We start from the raw sequence: 22,553 nt of genomic DNA, 5'->3' as shown, positions 1-22,553 counted from the left end.
ACTGGTATGGCATGTTAGTTCAGGATGCCCCCTATCACCTCACACCAGCCACGTCCCCCACGGATCTCGTTTTTTCCCGCCATTGTCATTTTAAAACGAACAGAGATGGAAAATGGGTTGGATTTCGGGTGACGCTAGAACTAAAAATGAGCAAGGAGATGATGAACCTTGTGTTATGAATCTATTTCCCCATATGCCGTGGCCAAGGTTGTTGCCCATGTCATAAAGAAACCATATTTATTAACTATCAAAAAGTAAACAACAACACGTGAGTATGATCTTAAAATAGATACTGACACGATAATGAACGGAATTCCACGCCGTGACGTCATTTGATATCCCCACAAAATTGGTGAACATCGGAACTTCAACGAAATTGCGTCCGGTCAAGGTTATTCTGCTAAAAGAATGCGTAAATCGAGCAAATAATCGCTGCCTTTTACCGAAATTCTTGCTAATTTTCAATGTGCTAAGCACTTTTGATAGTGAAGATTATTAATTTAAGCTACGGTCTATCTGATATAGGTATGAGTTTGTTAGATAATTGTGTGGCATCTATGTAGTTTGTGAATTTGTTCGTGGTGACTTTTCATTCGGATGTCAAAAATGTTTCTGCATGCACTCAGCACTGCAACATACAGCAGGTGCGTGCACTGCGATCTGGCAGGTATGTCTGCTTGTACGGTATGTACTACTGTACGATTGGCATTGCTAAACTGTAGCCTGCCAGCACCAGGTCGAAGGTTCTCATCCAAATTGATACTGATTGTTTTTCTCTTGCAGGACAAAGATGGCGGAGAAACTAACTGAGATTGAATTGGCAGGTATCCAGTTGGAGGAATCGAAGCCTCGTACTTTGGCCAAGGACCCTTCATACAATATACTGCAGGTAAGGTCTAAGGCAAGGATTGGAATCCTCAGGCCCTCTTCTCCAGGCACTGTAACTCTCTAATAATGATTATTCCTCTGTAATTGTGACATTGACTATAACTGCCTAAGTTAAGTAGGGCTGATCGAGTCATAATCTGACATACATGTAGAGTTGAGTTGAGCCATTCTCCACCAACCACTGCCACTGGCAGACCATTCGCTGGATATGGACTATTGACCTTTATTTCTTTTATTCCAGGAAGATGATATTGATACAGCTGTTGGTGTACTGCACGTTGCTGTCCAGGGTGACCGATCAAAGCCAGCCATCCTCACATACCATGACTTAGGATTGAATCGTAAGTCTTACAGAAAATTCTGATCAGGGTGTTTGGGCAGGCATTTGTTTGGGTGTGGGAAAGTACATGTACTACAATAAGTAAAAGTAATGGTATTTTCATCTTCCCCAAATTGCTTTTTCAGATATGACCTGTTTCCAAGGATTCTTCAACTTTGCTGACATGCAGCCTCTGCTGCGCCACTTCTGTGTTTACCATGTGAATGCCCCCGGCCAGCAAGAGGGAGCCATACCTCTTACTCATAGGTAAGCATGCTCCACAAAAAAGGCCAAATCCTATAAGGTTGCTTGGCCAGCTTGCACACCTCAGGGCTTGAATTTAAGCATCACCACCGCTGCCATGGCAGTCGGTGCCCTCCAAAATTGTCTTCGTGCCCTCTCAATCTCATTTTCACAATTTCCAGCACCCAAGGCCAAAATGACTCTAAAATGGGTGCTCTAATAGTTTTTGAATTCAAGGCCCGACACTTTCTTGTAAATTGTAAATCTTTGAGTCTTGTTGTTTTTCAAACCAACATGATATGAACTAAATGAAAAACTGATCTGTCTTCACACTCTCAGCCCGGGAGAGCATAAGAAGGACACTTTTTGAGAACTGACCTCGTCCTTTTCTCAGCTCAAATTGGTCAAAAGCTACAGTAGTTTTTCCTCACAAAAAATTAACTCCTAAACATATCTTTTAGCCACTGTGTAGGCATAGGAGTATTCTCTCATATTCATAACATCACATTATAAGGAAGTGCTTTATGTATTGTCTGCCTGTTGTATGTGATCAGTAACAGATACCAGCGACAAAGACAGCCTGCTGATCAACTTGACTGACTGATTATTGATTGAGAAGCAAGTTATTGATAATCAATTTTTTCTATCACAATCCCATCCATGTGGTGTCTGTACTGTAAGAGGACAACATCAAGTTAATCGTGATTAACCATAAAAGCAGGCTGATGTGAGGAGTAGCCACTGGTAAAATTTGGGAATCGTAGTGAAGATAATTTTTTTGTCAATTACAATAGTGTGGTACTGGTAAGATAAAAGTTCAGAAATAAGAAATTCATCGCATTTGGTGTTGAGTTTAAAATGATACCCAGATGCCAGCTGACAAGCCTGTATATCTGCTGAAGATTTATCAATGAATGTCCATCAGTCAAGTATATGGCCCGGCAGATGCAAAACTCCCAAATATTTGTAAGCATTTCTTGATTCATCCTGATCTTCAGTCACGCCACAAGGACAGGACCCTGCCCTTCCACGAGGACTGGACCCTGCCCTTCCACAAGGACTGGACCCTGCCCTTGGTGGTCTTTTACACTGCATTTACTGCACAGGTTTTAAAAGAAAGTTTCCTTTCTCTGAGGCCTGCAAAGGCTAAGGGGGATAATATCCCCCAGATTCTCGGTTTCCTTTCAAAATTGGAAGTACTCCTCCTGCCCACAGCATGTTTTAAAGCCATTTGTTGATCTTGTTGTTTGTTACGTTCCATCCTTTACATGTACTTAGATTTTTTGTTTCCCTAGCGTGGAGGGTGATAAAGGTCAAGGGTGAGTGTCCTAACTCCCAGCTTTCATGGGCTAGATAGATTTTGATATTACTTTAAAACTAATCCAGTTTTGTTTGTTCCCTTCCCTTACATCCCTTGAAATGTACATTTACTAACAAGCCATGTTCAAACTAAAGTGACAATAGTGAAATCGTTCAGGGTAGAAATTCACAGATAAAATGGAGCTGCTCTATTCTGTCCAGCTGGTTTTTATTAAAGTTCATAACTCCCTCAAATGAATATCTCCCCCTGATCTGTTCCAGTCCTTTGACATATTCTATCTGCTGTCATCCTTATTTTGTCATTGCCCCAGTGTTTCTTGTGTTTTCTTCCCATCTGTTTCCATACTGGAGCTTCAGACTCTTCAATTTCACCAAGTACACAACATTTGACAGTGCTTGTTGCTTGTGCCCAAACTAGGGGTGGCAAAATTATGGGGATCAAAATTTTCAAAAAAGTTTTCTTTACCCTCAAATACCCTTGAAATATTTTCTGAAGGGTAAAATGGTCAAATACGCCTTTGACATTCGATTTCAAAATGTCATGAATTTGCCCAAAAAGGCTGACTTCGGCACGAAAGAATGATAGCACGAATGCAATGAATTCACGGTAAAAGAAGCCCAAATTATGGATGGTATGTCCCAAACAATATTCTGCTTTCTAAAAATTACTGCATGTGTACACCATTCAGTAGTTTGACCACAGTGCCTGCTAGGTTTTAGTTGCCCAGGCTTCATCAGGTCTTCACCAGCCTTATTAAGTTTGGCCTATTATGCTCTTGGGATTTATTGTCTCACCTTTGCCTTTGGCGAAATTTTTATATATTTTACGCCATCTAATTATTGCGTGGGTTTGACATTTAATAGTTCCTGCTGTCTAACCATCATAATTTTAATATTCTACATTGTTATACACATAAATCTTCTTTGGGGTATATTTTTTTACTGCAGGTAAGTTTACACACTGTGAGCCGCTACTTTTTTGGCGGGCAATTTTTTGCAGTTTTCAGAAACTTGGAAACAGTCGAAAATAAAAAGCTGAACCGTCCATGGGAGTTGGCAACGATTCTGAGAGTTGAGGAAACAAAGCTAATTTAGCCATATTGCTGATACATAATCATGTCACATACCCGCTTGTTCATTTGCATTAGATTAAAACCTAAACTTGCCGCCTCCCTCCTATTTCCTATAGTGAGAAAAAAGACGAGAGAGAAGTGTTGTTAGCTGAGCATTCCTCCACTGAGTCTCCCAAACGAAACAGGTAAAGTGGACACTCTCTACACGTTTAGGTGGTTGACATCTCTCTCCGTGTATGTTTTAGGTGGTGAACATCTCTCTCTAGTGCCGACACCTCTCCTAGCACTCTCAAGCATCCATGCTTACATCCATTGTTTGATCCAATGTAACATTTGTAGCATAATTCAGTTCATATTCCATTTTGGCTCTCTAGGCATACAGCTGACAATATCGACAGGTTAGGGGACCTTTATCACAAGAATGGAGCTTTAAAAAAAATCTTTGAAATTGGTGATGCGAGAAGCCAATGACAGAGTACATCAGGTAAACAAACTAGTAATGAAACTTCAAAAGATCTTGCATGGGATGGAAATTTGGGGTCGTTCTAGTTGTAGATTTCAATGTAAAAGTCGATTGTTCAGCTTGTGCTTTCACTGAGCCTGGAAAGTAGGAATATGAACTGATTTATATAGTTATGGACAACTTGCAGTGATAGGATTGCACCTATCAATCATGAATTAGACACTTAGATATCAAAGCATAGAACTGTGTCTCTGTTTCTCAAAAACTCTCAAAGGCCCATGCTGTTCGTGTACATTGTCTTTACCTGTGGCACTGGTAGGTAGAAATAAACCTAGACGCTGTACAGTAACCAGATGTGTCAATGTGATGAAAATTAACCAGAGGATAGTACACTTATGATAATGGATATGAGAACTAAAGAATCAACCTGTAAAACATGGCATAGTTTCATGGTTTGTGATTCTATCAAAATCTTTGGATGTCTTCACCAACTTGACACCAGTCCTGCATGTTGTCCAACCATGGTAACAAATTCCCTTTCCTAAATGACATTGTTTGGAAATATACTGTGTTGACGTCTTTAAGCCGGTTGGCAGTCAGATTACCCATGTTGGGATCCAGTTTCTTCAGCACAATCTTGTTGAATTGAAGTTTCCGAAAAACCAATTTAAATTGGGAATTCTTTATAGAATGAAGAATCCTAAAACTATGTGCTGAAATGGCACCTTAGAGCATTAAAGATGTCAGATTTTTCTGGGGAAACTCCCCCTTGTTAATAAATGTCAGCACAGTATCGTAGTGGAGGAAACATTGCCATCATTTACGATAATAAGCTCTTTCATGTCACACTCTCGTAGGTCATTTATTTTAGTGAATGGGTTGCTCAATTCACCTGTCCTTCGGTGTGACTGCATAGGAGGTGACAGACATGAGTGTCCAGTTGCAAGTAACAATTGCTTCTGTATAAAATCATGAACCACAGAGGTATCATCATGTCACCATGCTTACAAGAATGGCAATGACTTTTTTTCCACTTTTTTTAGCAGATTGGTGTAGAGTGCAGAATAGCCTTCAGTAAATATTCAGCCATCAAACAGAACATTCTGCATGTTCATGTTCAAATTTCATTCCTAATCGATTGGGATTTTGCAAAACAATGTGGTCAGCAAGGAATATGTATTTGATGGCTGAATATACCTGGTTTCACAAAGATGTTTTACCTGTTTCACCTTTACACAATTTTCACTTCACTTTTAATCATCTGTCTATAGTCTAGCTATCTTTAGGTGGCATTGAATGGGTGTTTCTCACTGTGCTAGTTACTTAACTTAGCTTCACAAAATTTACTTTGCCTGATTACAGTTGCAGTTTGCACCAGTTTTTCACGCAACACCAACATTGTTTGAATGATTGATAAGTTCAAAAGTTGATTTCAGGTGCAGATCGTGCAGCAACTGCTGGTACTAGACAATTTAAAATGCTCCCTCAAGTTTGACTTAAATGGGATGTGTTTTTGCATTTGTTTAATAAGGTTGCATTTGTCTTGTAGTTGTATTGTATCTTCCATTTTGTCTCCAGAAAAGATTATATGGTATAAACTCCTTATGTCTATGTAATGTGCCCTTGTGGTCAGAATGCAGGTTTTTTCCATAGGTACATTTTCTCTTTGGGATGTGGTAGGTTATTATACCAGGCTACAAAAATTTAAAAAGACGGTACTCCCTACAAGTATGATTTTCTGTTGCCATGCATCTGCATGATAATTCACCTCATCCCATCCGGCTTCATACTTGGTTATTTCTTGCATCATTGCTTGCTCTGATGTTTGAAATATCCCCAAACTACCATTAGTTCTGAAGCAAATGCCAGAAGTGTTCACCAAACCTATTAAGTCATTAATGTCTTATCTCGGGTCAATTAGCGAGGTTTATGAGATTAACCCCTAAAGCTACTTGTAAACTGATGAAACACGTACACCTACATCATGTTTGATGTTTATATGAAATGTTTCATAGACCCCATGATACATGACTGATCATCTCCTGGTCAACCAGATCTTAATAAAGACTAACTTAACTCGTCTTTATTATTATATTAATTCTTGCATGATGCCACAGACATGTCGACCTACAACATGTACAATTAAAAGTGAATGGTCCGGATGTATCCGTACTGGACCTGATAGAACCAGCTCGATAGATTCAGACTAGTCCACACCAGTGCTGATTAGTTTCTGTTTAGTTTCCACCAGGGAAATTCTGACCGCATTCAAATCTCCTCGGGTCTTTTTCTTGTTGTGTATACAGCCCTAATATCACATCTCGTGGGATATGGGGCAGCTTGATACACTTAGTTTATTTTCTTCAAGTACATTAATAAAAAGTTGAGCTGTATTGTGTGTCAACGGATGTGCTTGATCTTTGGCCTTGTAATTAAATTTTATGGTTCAGCATTAATCAATAATTAATTAGTCCATGGTGTTTGCCATTAAATCAGAAAATCTTATATATTTGTAGCCAAAGATAGAATTCCATGGCCAATCTTCGGTGTGTTGACAATTTGGAAGCTTCTTGGTTTGTCTGACTCTCGGGCCACAATCCCCGAGCAAATGTACAAGACAAGCTCTACATATTTCCCATGCCAACCGCCATGTTGGGTAAATTTCGGCGTGTGCTCTCCCCATCTGACATTATGGAATTAGCCCCCCCCCCCCCCACCTGGCACCCACCTCTGTGTTTGACATTACATTTACCTTGTTTTTGACATCGTTCGGCCTTGATGTCCTGGGGATCATCTATACAGAACCCTTGTGATTGCCCTTCTTTTTGGTTTGAATGACTGCTTAAATCTGGTCCTACTAGTAATCACAATTTTTCAAAATGTCACCATCTAGTTTGCCGGCCACCTGGACAGAAAGCATTTTGAGCAGGGCTGGCTACTCTTATGGAAACACCAGGTGAGACCATTCAAAATTCAGGCATGTTTCGGATTAGAAATCCTGTATGTGTTGGTCTTGCTATACTATTTTATTATGATTTTGAAATTAAGTTGATATTTCGTGATGTCTCCAAGCTTACCAAAAAAACTGGACTCAATCAGTGGGCCTGCCTCTGAAAATATTTTCATATATAAGCGATACTTTCACCCCTTTTTCTCTTTCAAATTTTCACTCTTTCTGTATCTCTATCTGTTTCAGTCAAGTCTTCCTTGTTGAAGCATGTTATTAGTTTTCGTCTACATTTTGTATTTCAACTCTCTAAAGATAGGACGTCTGCTATAGTGTAAGAGTTTCAGAAACATGCAAAACTGTCCCTTTCATTCTTGCTTCTTGACTTAATATCTTATGAAGTGTTTTGATGCCTCGAGAGACTATCATTTGCCAACCTTATGATGAACTTGAACAACAAAGTTCAAATGGGCCAGCCACCTTGAAGCCATCGCAAAACCGATAACGCGTCGACAGTGATGAAAAAATAATGTTTCAAGAAGAGTAAACATTCAAATGTTGCTATGCCAAAAAACAATGTTTCAAGAAGAGTAAACATCCAAATGTTGCTATGCCGATATTTATGCCCTCGCCAAACAATAATAAGAAAGACCTTATTGATATTTCTTGTTCGAGCCCTGATGAATTAGCGGGCACATGATTGATAACGGCAAGTGAATATTGGGAATCGATATTTGCGATTGGATGACATTTATGATTGGGGCAAAATCAGTCCGGTTGTGTTCAGTACATTTCATAAATCCGGTCACAGTAGTTCAGTACAGGGATGTCAAGGCAGATTTTAGACTTTTCCTCTTATTGAATGCTAAATTGATAGCTGACATGTTAAGGTCTAGTCTCAACTACCTGTGGGTCTTTAAATTTCAAAATTAGGCCAAAGATTTAAGCGTTTCTGATGGATATTTGTGCAAGTGAGTGAAAGGGCAACATCTTTACAAGAAAGAAATTTCAGCTTTTTTGCCTTAGCTCATTGGCATCCCTATAGTTACTGCTGTGGATTTGGGGATGGAATTATCTTCCAAATTCAGGGCCTGGGTGGGGTCTCAAAAGATTTAACATAGAAGAAATTGAGAGAACCAGCAAGACCCATAGCTTGCTGGAGCTGAATTATGTCTCTGAATATTGTGTCCCCAAAAGACTTCAGCTCTCCTTTATATTTTGTCTGAATTCTCATATTTCGGTACCCTGATTGCAGTCCTCAACAACAGCAAAGCCCTGCCAAACCTGTAGTCAACGAAAAGAAGTCGCTGCCAAGGTACATGTAATTGAATGGTCCTTTAGTGCTGTTGTAATGTCTAGTGAAATCGTTTTCAGTAAACCTTTCCAGATATCTAAACGTTACTTTCAGCTGACTTTTAAGGGTTTGATAATTCAGACTTACCCTGTCTTGAACTATGTTCAGTTTTGTTATGACGTTGTTGTGCCAATCCATTGTTTTGTTGTTTCGTGTTGTAATAAAATGGACGCATCACAGGGAGAACCATAGCTTTGTGGAAGTTAAAGTTCAGAACCTCCCCAGTCCAATATCTGATTGGATGTTGCTAGCTCCAAGGATTGTTGAAATTCCTTTTGTCAGATTTATTTTCATCCTTCTTAACACGTTTCTTTCATGCCCTCTAGATAAGTGTAATCCATTACTGCCGTAATAATATTATTGTCGTAATATGTTTTTGTTGTGATCTATTGTATTATTGATATTACATACTTAATATTGTGATAATATAAATTATGATGTCAATATTCGAGATAGGCAGCATCATGTTTTAGTAAAGTGTCATTCTCTGTCAGCAAACTGATTCTTGATGACAAATGCTGCGTCAAGCAAGAAGGCATGTGGTTTGGTAATGATCTGGCAACCTGCATTGCGACCTGTTTATATCCCAACCCTGAATTCTTGCCTAGACCCCCGCCCTGATGCTCGTTGACGACCCCCACCCCCACTCCCTGTCATTGTCTGCATGTTTAAAATTGATGTTGGCAGGAGTTCCTGATTAGTATGTTAGTTTCAGTTAAAGTGTTGTTGTAAAGTAAAGCGCCTGCAAACAAGCCATTTAAATTGCTGCGACCTGCAATCACGATCGCATGTGACTAAAACGCTCATTTGCAGTGGTCAATGAAACACCTGTGAAAGTTTGGCGTTTGCGGTGATATTTTCTAAAGATAGATGAATGTGCTAGATTTGTATGATATCAGCAATATGTATGTATTGCAATAAATCAAAATGATGCACAATTTTTAAAAATTTCTATATATGCATTCCTTTCAGGTTTTCATTGCACAGGTAGGGTGCTATTTTGAAAAAGCTTTTTCCAGCTAATAGTGTAGTGTGATTTCAACAGTGGCAAATCCCACCGTATAGCACCTACCAATGTACCAGTGTCCCAAGTTGGATTTCAACGATTTGCCTTTGGCAAGAATCTGTGCAGACCATAAAGGCTGTACTCATGTAACTTCACTCTAAAACTAAAAGCCCCAGTTCTTGAATCTACCTTGCAACATTCCTGCCATTTGTTGTGCATTTCACTGCCCGAATCCCCTCTCTGGAAATGGTGAATTTGCATGGCCTCTTCCCTAAACGTTCTTCATCCTTCTGCCTAAAGGGATTGTGGTCTTCAAAATCTTTATCTTCACTATTAATAACCACGCCAATGATATTTTGATTCCTTCAGGTTACTACGGTACAGCAAATGAAAATCTGAGCTACCCTTTCTAATTGAAATGTTTCTCATCACATTTAGTCCAACTACCACCACTGAACGAGCCCTCTGTACCCGTTTCTTCCAAAAGGGTTGACCTGTTTGAGTGAAGGACCCTATTTTTGTTTCCGCCATCATCAAATAACCCAATTTGTTCCTAAGCCAATGAACTTATTTGGATCTCTCCCTTATTTTCTCCCCATGTCCCTTTTAGCACACCCACGTCTCCTGTGGTTGACGGGTAAATATCTCCCATCATAATAGCATGTACTTGAGTTCTGTATCAATTTCTTTTCTAAAACACCTGAAAGTTAAATCCTCCAAGAATCTGCCTTCAACGTTTTATACCAATCCAACAGGTTATGGTTGTCTCACCAAAACCTCTGTGGTCAAAACGAGGCTTATACATAATCTGTTACAAAAATGAAGCATTGTAGCCAAGGTGTTTTAGAATTAGCAATTAAATAAGCATGCATAGTACAGGTATACTTCCATTGGTTTCAGTCTCTGTAAATTTAAGTTGTTTTTGTTTCAGACATAATTTGCAGATAATAATTGTATCAAAACGTTATTTTTCTACATCTTAACATGTTTAATGTGCTCCTATACTGTCAGTCATAGTTTTTACCGTGCAATTTATGTGAATCTTGCTGTGTTTTTATAGTGATGAACGTCCTAGGTTTCCGAAGAAGTAAGGGGTTAAAGTTTATCAGTTATTGAATTTTTCAGTGCTTCATAACTCAGTTATTCAGTTTAACATGACACGACTGTTGGCATTATAATTTTACTTAAAGTCTGGACATTTGTAGAGACTAACACTGTTCATTTCTTTTAAGATAGTTCTTCACGAATTCAGGCGCATGAATGATATTACTATTCCTCATGCTCCAATTTCGTGCCGGTCTTTCAATGTTTGTAGAACTAGTACATCAATATATGTGTTTTTTTAAGTTCGTTTTGAAGTCCATTTCAGATATTCTGTCAGTTTAAAATGTAGTAATGTAAAATGTTCTGTAAGAGAAAATAATGATTAACAAAAAATTAATTAAATTAATTAATTAAATTAATTGAATAATAATTAACATTTATGACTTGTCAGATATTATTTTTGTTTTAATATTTCATGTTTCTTCTTGTGGCATTTCACTGTGAATGTTGCTGATAGACTGAATTGCATTTTTCTGGAGCTACTGTAGGCTATTGTAAGTACAGAGATATGACAAAGCGAAGTCCTTACTTCCTACATAGTAAACAAACAAACAAAAATATATGTATTTAGTGATTCAACTTTACCTTCTGTCTTTAGGATGTGTTATAATTACCTACTTGAAAGTGCTAAATTTGACTGTGTTATCAATAAATATTTTCAATTTAGGACTGGCTACCCAACCATGGATCAACTTGGAGAAATGATCTTACCAGTTCTACAGTATTATGGGTAAGCCTGCAATCTTTTCATGTTTCATCGATTAGTAGAGCTTTATCCAGAAGTTCTCGTAAAAAATAAAGATTTTTTTCTGAAACAAGCACACACATATCATGAATTTAAAATCTTTCCTGCAAGTGCTATAGATGTTGAAACAAGATGATTTAAACTTTCCATCAGAAAGAATAAAAAGTGGATTGTCGAATTAATTGCACTTGGCATTGATTAAAAATTCATTGATCTCTAATTTTATGCAATAACCAATAATTATGTCACTTAAATTTTTCAGATTGAAAAGAGTAATTGGATTTGGTGTTGGTGCTGGGGCAAACATTCTCTGTAGATTTGCGGTAAGTCTCAATGGAATAGTTGTCAATTTTGTCCAAATCCAGATTGTGTAGGATTTCATTTCGACACGCCAGAAATTACAAACTAATTTTATTCCTTTGGTATTTCCAGCTCCAACACCCAGAGAAATGTGATGCATTGTTTCTGGTGAATTGTACTGCGACTGCTGCCGGTTGGACGGAATGGGGGTACCAGAAGCTGAACTCCTGGTACCTCAAGATGGGCGTGATCACAGCTACGACGGAGGAATATCTCTTGTGGCATTGGTTTGGGAAGGTGAGGCAAGGTCCAATATTCGCCCTCTGTGTTTGTTGCTGATTTTGTAAAAGAAAATGCAGAAACATACACATGAAATCTTGCTAAACTTAATCACTCATGTCCCGAGAATACAGTGACCCAGATCTTGTTGTGAATGTTCTTGTAAGAAAGCGGGGACCGCAACACAGATCTCCATGTATTCTTTATAACCTTTCTTGCAGGAAGCAAGGACCACAACAACAGATCTATGTATTCTTTATAACTTTTCTTGCAGGAAGCCAAGGACCACAACAACAGATCTATGTATTCTTTATAACTTTTCTTGCAGGAAGCCAAAGAGCGCAACACAGATCTATGTATTCTTTATAACCTTTCTTGCAGGAAGCCAAAGAGCGCAACACAGATCTATGTATTCTTTATAACCTTTCTTGCAGGAAGCAAGGACCACAACAACAGATCTATGTATTCTTTATAATCTTCCTTGCAGGAAGCCAAGGACCACAACAACAGATCTATGTATTCTTTATAACCTTTCTTGCAGGAAGCAAGGACCACAACACAGATCTATGTATTCTTTATAACCTTTCTTGCAGGAAGCAAGGACCACAACAACAGATCTATGTATTCTTTATAACCTTCCTTGCAGGAAGCCAAGGACCACAACAATAGATCTATGTATTCTAATTATAACCTTCCTTGCAGGAAGCCAAGGACCACAACACAGATCTATGTATTCTTTATAACCTTTCTTGCAGGAAGCAAGGACCACAACAACAGATCTATGTATTCTTTATAACTTTTCTTGCAGGAAGCCAAAGAGCGCAACACAGATCTTGTCCATGTGTTCAAGGATAACATCAAGCAGATTAACCCGCACAACATGGCCAGTTTCATCGATGCATATGTTCAGTAAGTACTTAAGTAGAGGAGAGTTATCCTGTCATTTCCCTACCAGTTATTTTTTCAATCGACTACACTTTGTGTAACTCAAAGTTTTACAGCAGTGGTAGATTCTAGAGAACAAATTAGGATATCACATGGAGGTGACATAGAAAAAAGAGATTGTTTAATTGTCACTTAGTTATTCAATCTTTAATCGCATATTTCCTCTCTTGTTTGTAGGCGAACAGACCTCGGAATTAGCAGAGAGCTTGACCTAACTAAGAAGAAAGATGCAAAAACACTAAAGTGAGTACAGGAATCACATCACGGAATTCATCCAATAAAATATCTGGGCAAGGGATTGGTGTTGTTAGGTTTTGGAAGTAGTCTAGTGGCTTTCCATGCTGGTACACTGACAGTTGTGCTGATATTGTGGTTTGCAGACTTAGCATTATATCAGATCATGAAAAAAACATTTCTTCAAATTTTAGGTGCAATGTGATGTTAGTGGGTAGTGCTGGATCTCCCCATTTGGATGATGTTGTTGCAATGAATAGCAGACTTGATCCTTCAAATTCGAATGTGTTGAACGTGAGTATTACTATAGCTGATAATAAGAGTTTATCGAATTTTATTTGCACACTTTTATACATGAGTTGAAACTGATGGTATTTGCAGGTTTCACACCAAACCACATATCTTTGCCCATTGGTTATGGTAGTGCTTTGTTTGAATTTCAGGGTGGCATTTGAGAACTTTCCAACAAATTACAATGTTATCAGGCTTAAATGATATTGTTATGCAGTTGGGATGTAGGATTGCTGGTCAAAGATGACTCGTCTGTGTTTTGTTTTCAGATATCCGACTGCAGTGGTATGGTCTTGGAAGAACAACCAGCGAAAGTGGCGGAGGCATTTAGGTTATTCTTACAGGGCATGGGTCATGGTAGGTTATCAGCTGTTTTACACTGTAAAAAACTAAAATGTCTTATTGATGATTCTTTCATGAAATTATCATTTGGCTCTCTTCTCCACACCTTCAAACCATAGTTTTGGCAAAAAATGAGCACTAGAATTGAATTCAGCCCTGATATTTCTCAATAACCCATGAAGTGTTTTCTTCAAATCGTTGCCAAATATTTTCTGACTTCCTCTTCAGTTCCGTCACTTAGTCAAACAAAAATTGTCGCAGAAAGGGATGCCGCCAGGAGGAATTCCACTCCGTTTGATTCACCGGCTAGGAAGCCAGGAATGGAAGCAACCGCGACCGTTTGCTAGACCTAGTGTGTACGGTATCTGCAATCCTGCCCAAAGTATCATCCTTTCTGTTGCTATGAATGAGAAGGGACCATTCCAGGTGGACAGTCATAATGCAAAGCAGTTTCTGTAGTTTGTCTCCAGGGAGACTGATGGAAAACAGGTTGATTTGTTGGAAACTGTTGGGAATTTGAGTCACAGCTGGAGAAATTGAAAGAGTGAAAATGAAATCGAATATTTAGTCGTTCTACGATTTTCTGTTGTTGAAAATAGCTAGGGTCAGTCGTGAAGATTTTACGGGGTGGACATTAGAAAATTTTCTTTCAGCTTTCGGTGATTTCTGCTAACATAACATGCGTGCAAAAGTTTGGCAGTGTATAGTAATGCCAAGTTGTTGAAGTTACTGGTTTGAAGTTCCCAATCCAGAACTTAACAACATGTATGTTCATCATAATATGTGACCAATGCTTGTTTTTGTAGATATAAATTGCATGATGTTAAAAGTTCATTATGTTGTATATAAATTGTCATATAGTCATTTTTCTATTCAAAAACAAGTTCACTCGCTTGTCAGTAGCTTGTCAACTGTTCATTACTTAAGTGAAGTGCATGAGACCATTTTAAACCCTTGAGAAGCAAAAGGTAAATGACTTTGTAAAAAAATAATATAGGTCTTATTTGAAGAAATTTTCGATGAGCGGAAAGTGTCTTTTCTCCCAAAATACCTAAACTAGGCCTACGTCATTTGATCCCTTTGCAGTTCCATAAAAATGACACGTGTCATTGCCTTATGAAGCGGCACCCGAGAAAACTTGCAGTTTTTGGCAGAGATGCAAAGATTGATATGGCAACCCAACTTGTAGAGTGTTTTCGTGTACACATACCTATGAATATTTTTACATGCATTGCGCTATATCAACTGTGGACAGACAATGCTTGCATGCATCATGACTGCCATTGACTATTGGAGTCGTCTGGTGTGAGATAAACACACTAGACATAGTGAGCCATGGATTAGCATTTGTTAGCTTTTGAACGTCATTTCTATTAATGTCATTATCAAAGTTGCATGACTGATTGGTTAGAAACATTCCATATCTTAGAATCTGGGCTTTAGATATATCTGCTGTGGAGGTTTGTGCAGGTGGAAGGCTTGCCCTGTCTATGTGGGGTTGAAATATAAGAACTAATATCCACAGCCGACTTTGTGTGATGATGGTGAATATAATATATCTCTTAGTCTCCTTTTTGTGGATGAACATGAATGTCTATGCCAACTCTCTCTGTCTTTTTTTACAACAAGCACACCACCCTTGGTAACCAACCATACGTCATCCCCTCTTCCCCAAAATACCCAATCAGGACTTGGCTCTGACCAACATATAATATGGCGTGATACGACCAGACGTACTCCTTTTTTAACCCCTGTGGCAAGTTGCCACAAACCAAATTTAGTAATACTCCCTTACTTATTTATAAACTGAATGGTCAAATAGGTCCACTACCTTACACAGGTACCGGTATGCCAAAAGCAAGTCTGTGGAATATTCTTCAATTAGTCCATCTGATTGGTGGATATCACTGAAGATGTACCAAATGTTGCTCTTCAAAATATCAAAGTAGACCATCAGACTCATCAGAAAAATGAGGGTTGACTTGTGGTGCCCAGCAATAACTGAATGAATAACTTGCCCTTTTTCTTTTGGTCTCAGTGGACAAAATGGAGGTATACTTTTGGGGTAAGGGAGACTAATTTTTCTAAAAGAAAATGACCCTAAGTATCTGCCGACTGCAATGAGGCCTCATGAATAAAAAATCAAGAGCAGATATCTAAGTCCAGGTATTGACATATCCTTTGTGCTAGCATACATGTATTTCTAATGATACTCATCGAATCCTAAATTGTCATCACTGATAGATTGTAGATTATTTTGGTTGCAATATTATTAAAAATATGTATAAATTGTAAGTGTATGAAAATATATTGTGCATTGACTGATGGTCATAATTGTTTGGTCGTTAGATTTTTTTGCTAATGAAAAAAATCTTTGCTTTGTGTTCATTGACTGCACAATTATTTGTGCTTTTAAAGAAAATGTTGGCAGGATGCATAGCCGTGACTCATGTAAATGTCTGGAATACTGAGAACATTAGTTGTGAGGTCTATAAGATTGCATTTAGAGCCAGTCATTTGTGAAATCTTCAGTTGCAGGGTTTTGTTCGAAGATTACCGGTAATATGAGACCCTATGTCTAGTGTAGGTGTTTTAGGTATGCAGATGTTTGTTTTTATTGGAGATGCGAGACAGTGTTGGAATTCCAAAACGAAATTGCACTCAGTAATTGTAACACTCAGTAAGATTAACACTGTAGCAATCCACTTGTACCACACATGAATATGAAAAAAAGTATGTACATGTATCTTCTGTATGTATCCAACCTCAGTACTCCAGGAAAATCCAAGGAATATGATTGTCTGTTAGAGTACGCTTGTTTGGAGATCATTTGTATATAGGTGTAATAAGTTACTTTTGTGAAAGACCATTGAGTTTGCTTAATTAAAAGACCAAATTGATGTTTACATTTGCAGTTTCTGTATTAATTATTGTCACCATAATATTTTTAGCACTGTGAAACTTATTTTATTATGGCCCTACACCCTTTGACTACATGCACCCAGATTATAGCCGGGGCAAAAACCCTGGATTCACTTAGCGGCAGAAGCGGAAGAGATGTGAAATAGTCTTTCAAATACATGACAGTACATGTAATTGATCATGCGTGTGCATAAAAGGATGCGTATGCATGAAAGGAATTCCAATTACGTTTCCTCATAAATCTAGAAAAGATATCAACAAATTGACTTCGAAAAGAAATACAATTTTTTGGGTTCAAACAGGCACTAATTGGTTCCAGTAATATGAATGGATAAGGGCCCCAGTCCTTGAAAAAGGGTGGAAGGTAGCCCTAACTGAAATTATATCTTTCCTTTGCCACTTGACTTCCCAATTGTTTCAGTCATGCGCCGGTTAGGTAGGCCTCAAGGTATGGCCTTGTCGCTTTCCTCAAAGTTAACCTGCGATGCCAATTCTCGGAACTTTTATAGTCTTACCTGCAGCAGTGGTGGTTGTCGATTTCTACACTGTGAAGGCTGCACTTCATTGCGTTGCCTTAACCTTCTTACACAGTGAAGCAACTGTTTGCCTTAATAGCTACCAGTAGCTGTTTCTCTCCGTCGTTTCTCTAGAAGGAAAGACAAAATATACAATAATATTCAAAAGAGGATTGACAAAAAAGGGTTATGGCCAACGGGCCTGATGCCTCGGCGGTGACCACAAGTTTGGATGTCATGGCAATAGTAAGTTTAGTACCTTTATTTCATCTCCTTGTGGGTATGCAATGTATGGTGTTCGACTTTTTCTGTTTTAAACCTTCACCGAATAATCTGAAGTGAACAATAGGACTGTATTCCCAACTAAATTTACATCACTTTATTTCAGATTTATATATATTTAGGGACTTTGCCCCTGATAAGTTCGATCTACATCATTGAATTGTCATCATTTTAATAGGACGAGAAAATGAGATAATTTGCTGAATTTCGACTTCTAAAACGTTGAGTTATGCACTAAAATGTATTGGAAATAACGTTGGAATAAATTTGGATTTCGACATCAAGTCGACTTGAATTCAGTTATTCAACAAATACGGTTTCGACATGTGTGGGGAAGACTGTACTTCACACTCGGGCATCGCGCTGATCGTGGTGAATTATTTACAATGAGGATTAACATGATTTTCTGTGCCGTGCGATATGCGAAACCCCCAACCCCAGTATATATGCTGGCACGTAGTCAAGCTATATGTTCCTCATATGCTTCCCTAAGTATCTTGGAGAAATGAGAAATTGTTCGAACAGGTTTCTTTCTGCCTGTCTTACCTGTGATTTACCAGCAACCCGTACATATCCGCAATATAAATAGTGGTTGATGGAGTTGCCTTCCCATCATGGCACCACTTAACCTGTGAGATTGCTGCCAAGGAGAGGTCTATCAACCCATCCTGAAAGGCCTGCCATAAAATACCAATCGGGGAAATTGCCCCAGAACACCCTGCCCAGACTCCCGGTAATATCCGGAAGAATGCTGTATTTTGCCATTTATCAGGCCTCCATAAAACCCCCATAAAATGCCCCACTTTTTGTCTGATCTCAAACGGATTGGAGGCACACGGCTGTACAGAAACCAATGATACAAGATGATAATCGTTCCTACATGATACATCTAAACATTTCTCCCGATAACAGAATCAATGTTTTTTTAGTTCACGCTTTTGCAAGTCGTCTGATATAATCGACTTTTCGTGAAATTCATACAAATTTTGATAATCTTGTCCAAAACACTTTCCTCAGGTGACCTACCTGGTAACCAGATCACATAGTTTGCTATATTGCAATGCAGTTTGTGCAATGATGAGCAATTTTCTCATGTATATGCCTATACGCACTCTGCGCGATATTTCACCTTCCTCACTCTGTGATCGCAAGAGGTGAGATGTTCTCATGTGAGTGAGAAAGCAGTAGGTATTAGACCTAATTAATCCAGATCTTGATTCAGAGACTGAACGTATTCCCGTGCGGTACCGTATACATTCTTAACAGGTAGTCCTTGGCTAGGCTTCTTTCACACTTGGATATGAGGCTCTCCCACCTTACTCTTGAGATTTCACAGTTCTCTGTCTCACTCTAGGTATGTCCTCAAAACAATTGCGAAGTATTCATTTACAGTACAATAATACTAATCCCCGGAAGCCTAACCCAACTATCTTCTTGAGGTGTTCCTTACACAAACACATCATTGTAACACATTCCTGTTGTGAGATATCACATGTATTCAGACTATGATATTCTGCTTACCAGGAATAACAAACTACCTTGCTTACCATGTAGTATAAGCGATAACGGTTCTTTCAACAGAATCGGTTTTACTAGTAAAATGAGTTGCAAAAGAATCTTACTATTTGAGCTGTCTTGTACCAGTATCTTGTCGATGGCGAAGTAATTTTTTAACGATAAACACGTGCATGGGGTCTTGCAAGTGCGTTGTTAACCGGAAACACCAGGGTCTTGCCAGGAAGTGATCTATAAGGTATCACCAATGATTGTCAATAGAAACCCCTCTTTTATGGGAAGGACAGTGAGGATGGCGATGGCTTTTATCAGTAGGTTATTCAGCTGCTCTTCGAGTTCTAGCTAGTTCATCGAGGCGGCGTTCGAATAAATCAATAACCGTAGCATATACTATATAGTATTTGCCTTGGTTTTAGAGATACTCCGGTTGATAAGGCTGAAGTAATATATCAGTTAGCTGGTCAATAACCAGGTGATGGGGTATCACTCGCCAAAATGCCGAAAACGACATTTACATTACGGTGCAGCCCATGCCGACAGCACTTCTCTTATACCCGACTTCCATGATTACCATGACCCTCGTTAAGGTCTCAAGACCGGTCAATGTCACCCCAAGGTCACACGTCTCAGTCTTATGATCGGTCAATATCTCGACCTAATATCGATCTGTGGATTCTGAGACGAGATGGTTGGGATTATTACATAAACCATTGTAAGACAATAATCGCAGAGAAGTTAACTTGTGTGCATTTACATGTACATGTATTTACATTACTCTCTTGACATACGGCCGAGCAGTATAAGCTACAAAAACGTCAGTCGATAACGTTACGTAAGAGTTGTTACAATTTGCTTTGGCTCCAGTATTACTTTCCGGGCGTTAAATTTTTGTTTATAGAGAATACGGTCTGAGGAGCGTAAATCAGAAAAGATACCAAAGAGGTTCCGATTTTGATAGGAGAACAAGGTGATTTTTTTTCTCCGCTTGGCGTCACCAAGTCAAGTTGATTGTTCTGTATAAAAACGGGTAATTGTTTCTAGCACCTTCTTTAGCCAGATCAGGTGACATTCTACCTCATCACAACCTCTCCTGAAAGTCTTCAGTGGATCTCAAGAAGTATCTCGCTGATTATACCGCGCTCAATTGACCCTTTCCTACCGTTGCCCATTTAAACTCCTAGTCGAGATTTGGGTGAGCAGCTGCAGGGTAAAGGGTCATGTCGATTTCTTGAAATATCCACAAATACCAAAAATATCAGTAATTCGTCTTTGTTTCCAATATCCTACTAGCTAATCGATGTTTCATTATTGGAAGGATGGCGAATCAATGACGTACAATATATCTGACTGGTCGGGATCTATAACACATTGTGTACATGTATGTCTCAAATCTGAACATAGAGCGTACATGTAACCTGCGTTCTGCTATAGATCTATCGGGGAAGCGCGGTCATTCCGGTTGTGAAAAGAAGCGTTTCGAAACGAGTCAAGAAAACTTACCGGATCTACTGGAACGTAGACTACGCGCTATTGTTCAGATTTGGGGACATTGCAGTGTCTTAAGATGTCGCACCTGGTCCTCAGTCAAACGTACAACGATGTAACTAAGAGGAATGGCAGCAGAACACAGGCCATTTCGTAAAAACGTAGCATGAGTGTTCACTGGTATGCCATTGCCTTATCGTCCTTTATACACTTTTGTTGGTGCAATCTCCGAACATGACGAATATTCGTGTTATGCTAGTCAAGACGCAATACGAAATTCAGCTCATAGCAAATACTTGACAATTCTTTATTAGGCGTATGATGGATGAGAAATGTGGCGGCTGCTAGATAGAAGAATGATACGACCGTTACTGGTTGATAAATAATGCATCTTAGAAGCAGAAATCAAGCTGCAGGAACGAGTATCGCATAATGAGAGATAATGAAAGATTCTGGAAGCAAATTGGAGGCAAACTGAAGCCAAAATGGTCCGTTGGGTGTAACACAGCATGATTTTCACCCTTTTCTTTGGTGGGGTTGTTGAAGATCAATGGTGCGATGTCTGTTCAGGTGTTGCATTTTGTAAGCCGGGAACCGGAAATGAATAAAGAGGCCGGCTATCCGTTATCCAAGGGCATTTTTGCAGGTTAAGTTGGCCAGAATCAGATGCCACTCCCAATAAAACTTTCCCCAGGCAGATTTTATAAAGAGTTCAAATAAACTGAAGCTCAATATTCACACCCTGTTTTCCGGGTGATGTTAAAATACACGATTCGTCTTTTTATCTGCAAATTAAATCCAACTTCTAAATCTTGTCAGCCTGTGACTATGAATACAGTGCGGTATCTTAAAATAAGGAAACTGTGCGCACTGGAAACAGCCATGACAACCTCTCTCCTTGCCAAATGGCAACGTTCACGCAAAAGAATATATAGACGAAATCCGGCCTAAAGTCTCCTTGTCCCACAAACATGCCGATTTATCAGCGGTGTGCGTCATTCCAGTCTTCGCCTCCAGAGTGATACATACGCTCAACGCCGATAGATCGGCATGTCCTACAAAAAATATAAAAGAAAGTTTGACGATATCTCCATACTGTCAACCAATTTGTTACAAATTCGGCTCCGTGATGTATGCTAGCCCCTGAATGATGCAATGTTTACTGAGGTGGACGACATATCGACCAATATCGGCATTTGCCTTTCAAATGAGTGAGAAAAGATTGGCCGGAGATGATGGGAATTTCCCCCATCGCGTTCTTGGCCTTTACTTTGTTCTTGACACGGAATCTTTTGAGGCCAGTTTACGTCAAATGTTATTCATGCGCCCAAGTGAGCCCAAGTAGGAGTCAGTTGTGAACATTCTCATTTATTTGAAGATGATGGACATGCAGTGCATGCCTAAGCGCCGCCCATGCGCTTGTTAAAAAACCGACTCTGGGACAAGACGTAACGACCCAGCCAGTTTGTCGCTGTGTATGTTGTGGCAGACAATTCCCAGGCTCGCCTTGCATCCAAGAGAGCCGAACTGTCGAATAAATGTCGCTATTTTATTCTTTACGGCAGTTTACTTACTGATAGGCGCGGGCTTTTCACCATTACTTTACCACGGGATGAAAGTAAATCCTTGATGTCACGTTATATTCAGAACGGCAATTGGACAGAAAGGGCAGTGTCTCTCCGGCAATGTTCTTTATTCCGCAGCTTGCACTCATAACTCATTTTTGTCAGAATACTGATCGGTCTATAGCCCCATGGATCGTCAATCTCATTCTTAGATACAGTTTCTGTGATTGAGAAGACTGCGCTGCGCCGCCGGCTCGGTTGCTCGTTTCCCTACTCCGAAGTGTCACTGGGAGATGGAGAGGTAACACGCCGGCATTTGGAGGCACCGTAGGAGAAGTAATATGTAATTGCTGCTTCTTTGGTCTCGGCAAGATGCTTGTACCGGATATTGTCTCACAGCCACCTCAATCACAACG

At 39.2% G+C, this 22,553-nt stretch overlaps 2 protein-coding genes across 21 annotated transcripts in view; both read left to right on the top strand.

Moving 5' to 3' along the window:
- Nucleotides 1-391: 391 nt before the first annotated feature.
- LOC135496006 (protein NDRG3-like) lies at nucleotides 392-16,759 on the top strand. Of its 20 annotated transcripts, XM_064785086.1 has the most exons (18): nucleotides 392-525; nucleotides 784-889; nucleotides 1,130-1,229; nucleotides 1,354-1,474; nucleotides 2,746-2,769; nucleotides 3,960-4,028; nucleotides 7,200-7,262; nucleotides 8,509-8,568; nucleotides 9,580-9,594; nucleotides 10,224-10,250; nucleotides 11,385-11,447; nucleotides 11,725-11,785; nucleotides 11,895-12,059; nucleotides 12,850-12,950; nucleotides 13,164-13,229; nucleotides 13,415-13,514; nucleotides 13,781-13,868; nucleotides 14,082-16,759. In XM_064785086.1, the coding sequence occupies exons 2-18, from the start codon at nucleotides 791-793 to the stop codon at nucleotides 14,198-14,200; spliced, it is 1,341 nt and encodes a 446-aa protein (XP_064641156.1). In that variant the 5' UTR covers nucleotides 392-525; nucleotides 784-790; the 3' UTR covers nucleotides 14,201-16,759. The 20 variants fall into 20 exon arrangements, with proteins under 20 accessions (XP_064641156.1, XP_064641158.1, XP_064641161.1 ...); XM_064785088.1 differs by lacking the exon at nucleotides 2,746-2,769; XM_064785091.1 differs by lacking the exon at nucleotides 7,200-7,262.
- A 146-nt stretch (nucleotides 16,760-16,905) lies between these two features.
- Nucleotides 16,906-22,553, top strand: part of LOC135496008 (neo-calmodulin-like) — a 39,231-nt gene continuing 33,583 nt past the window's right edge. Inside the window, exon 1 of the mRNA XM_064785109.1 lies at nucleotides 16,906-17,536. Within this exon, the coding sequence (XP_064641179.1) occupies nucleotides 17,480-17,536 (57 nt within the window). The 5' untranslated portion in view covers nucleotides 16,906-17,479. The remainder of the gene's footprint in view (nucleotides 17,537-22,553) is intronic.

This window comes from Lineus longissimus, chromosome 11 (assembly GCF_910592395.1).
Source record: "Lineus longissimus chromosome 11, tnLinLong1.2, whole genome shotgun sequence".
Taxonomy (NCBI): Eukaryota; Metazoa; Nemertea; class Pilidiophora; order Heteronemertea; family Lineidae; genus Lineus; species Lineus longissimus.
The sequence above is the reverse complement of the archived record's forward strand: the minus strand, read 5'-3'. Positions and strand labels throughout refer to the sequence as shown.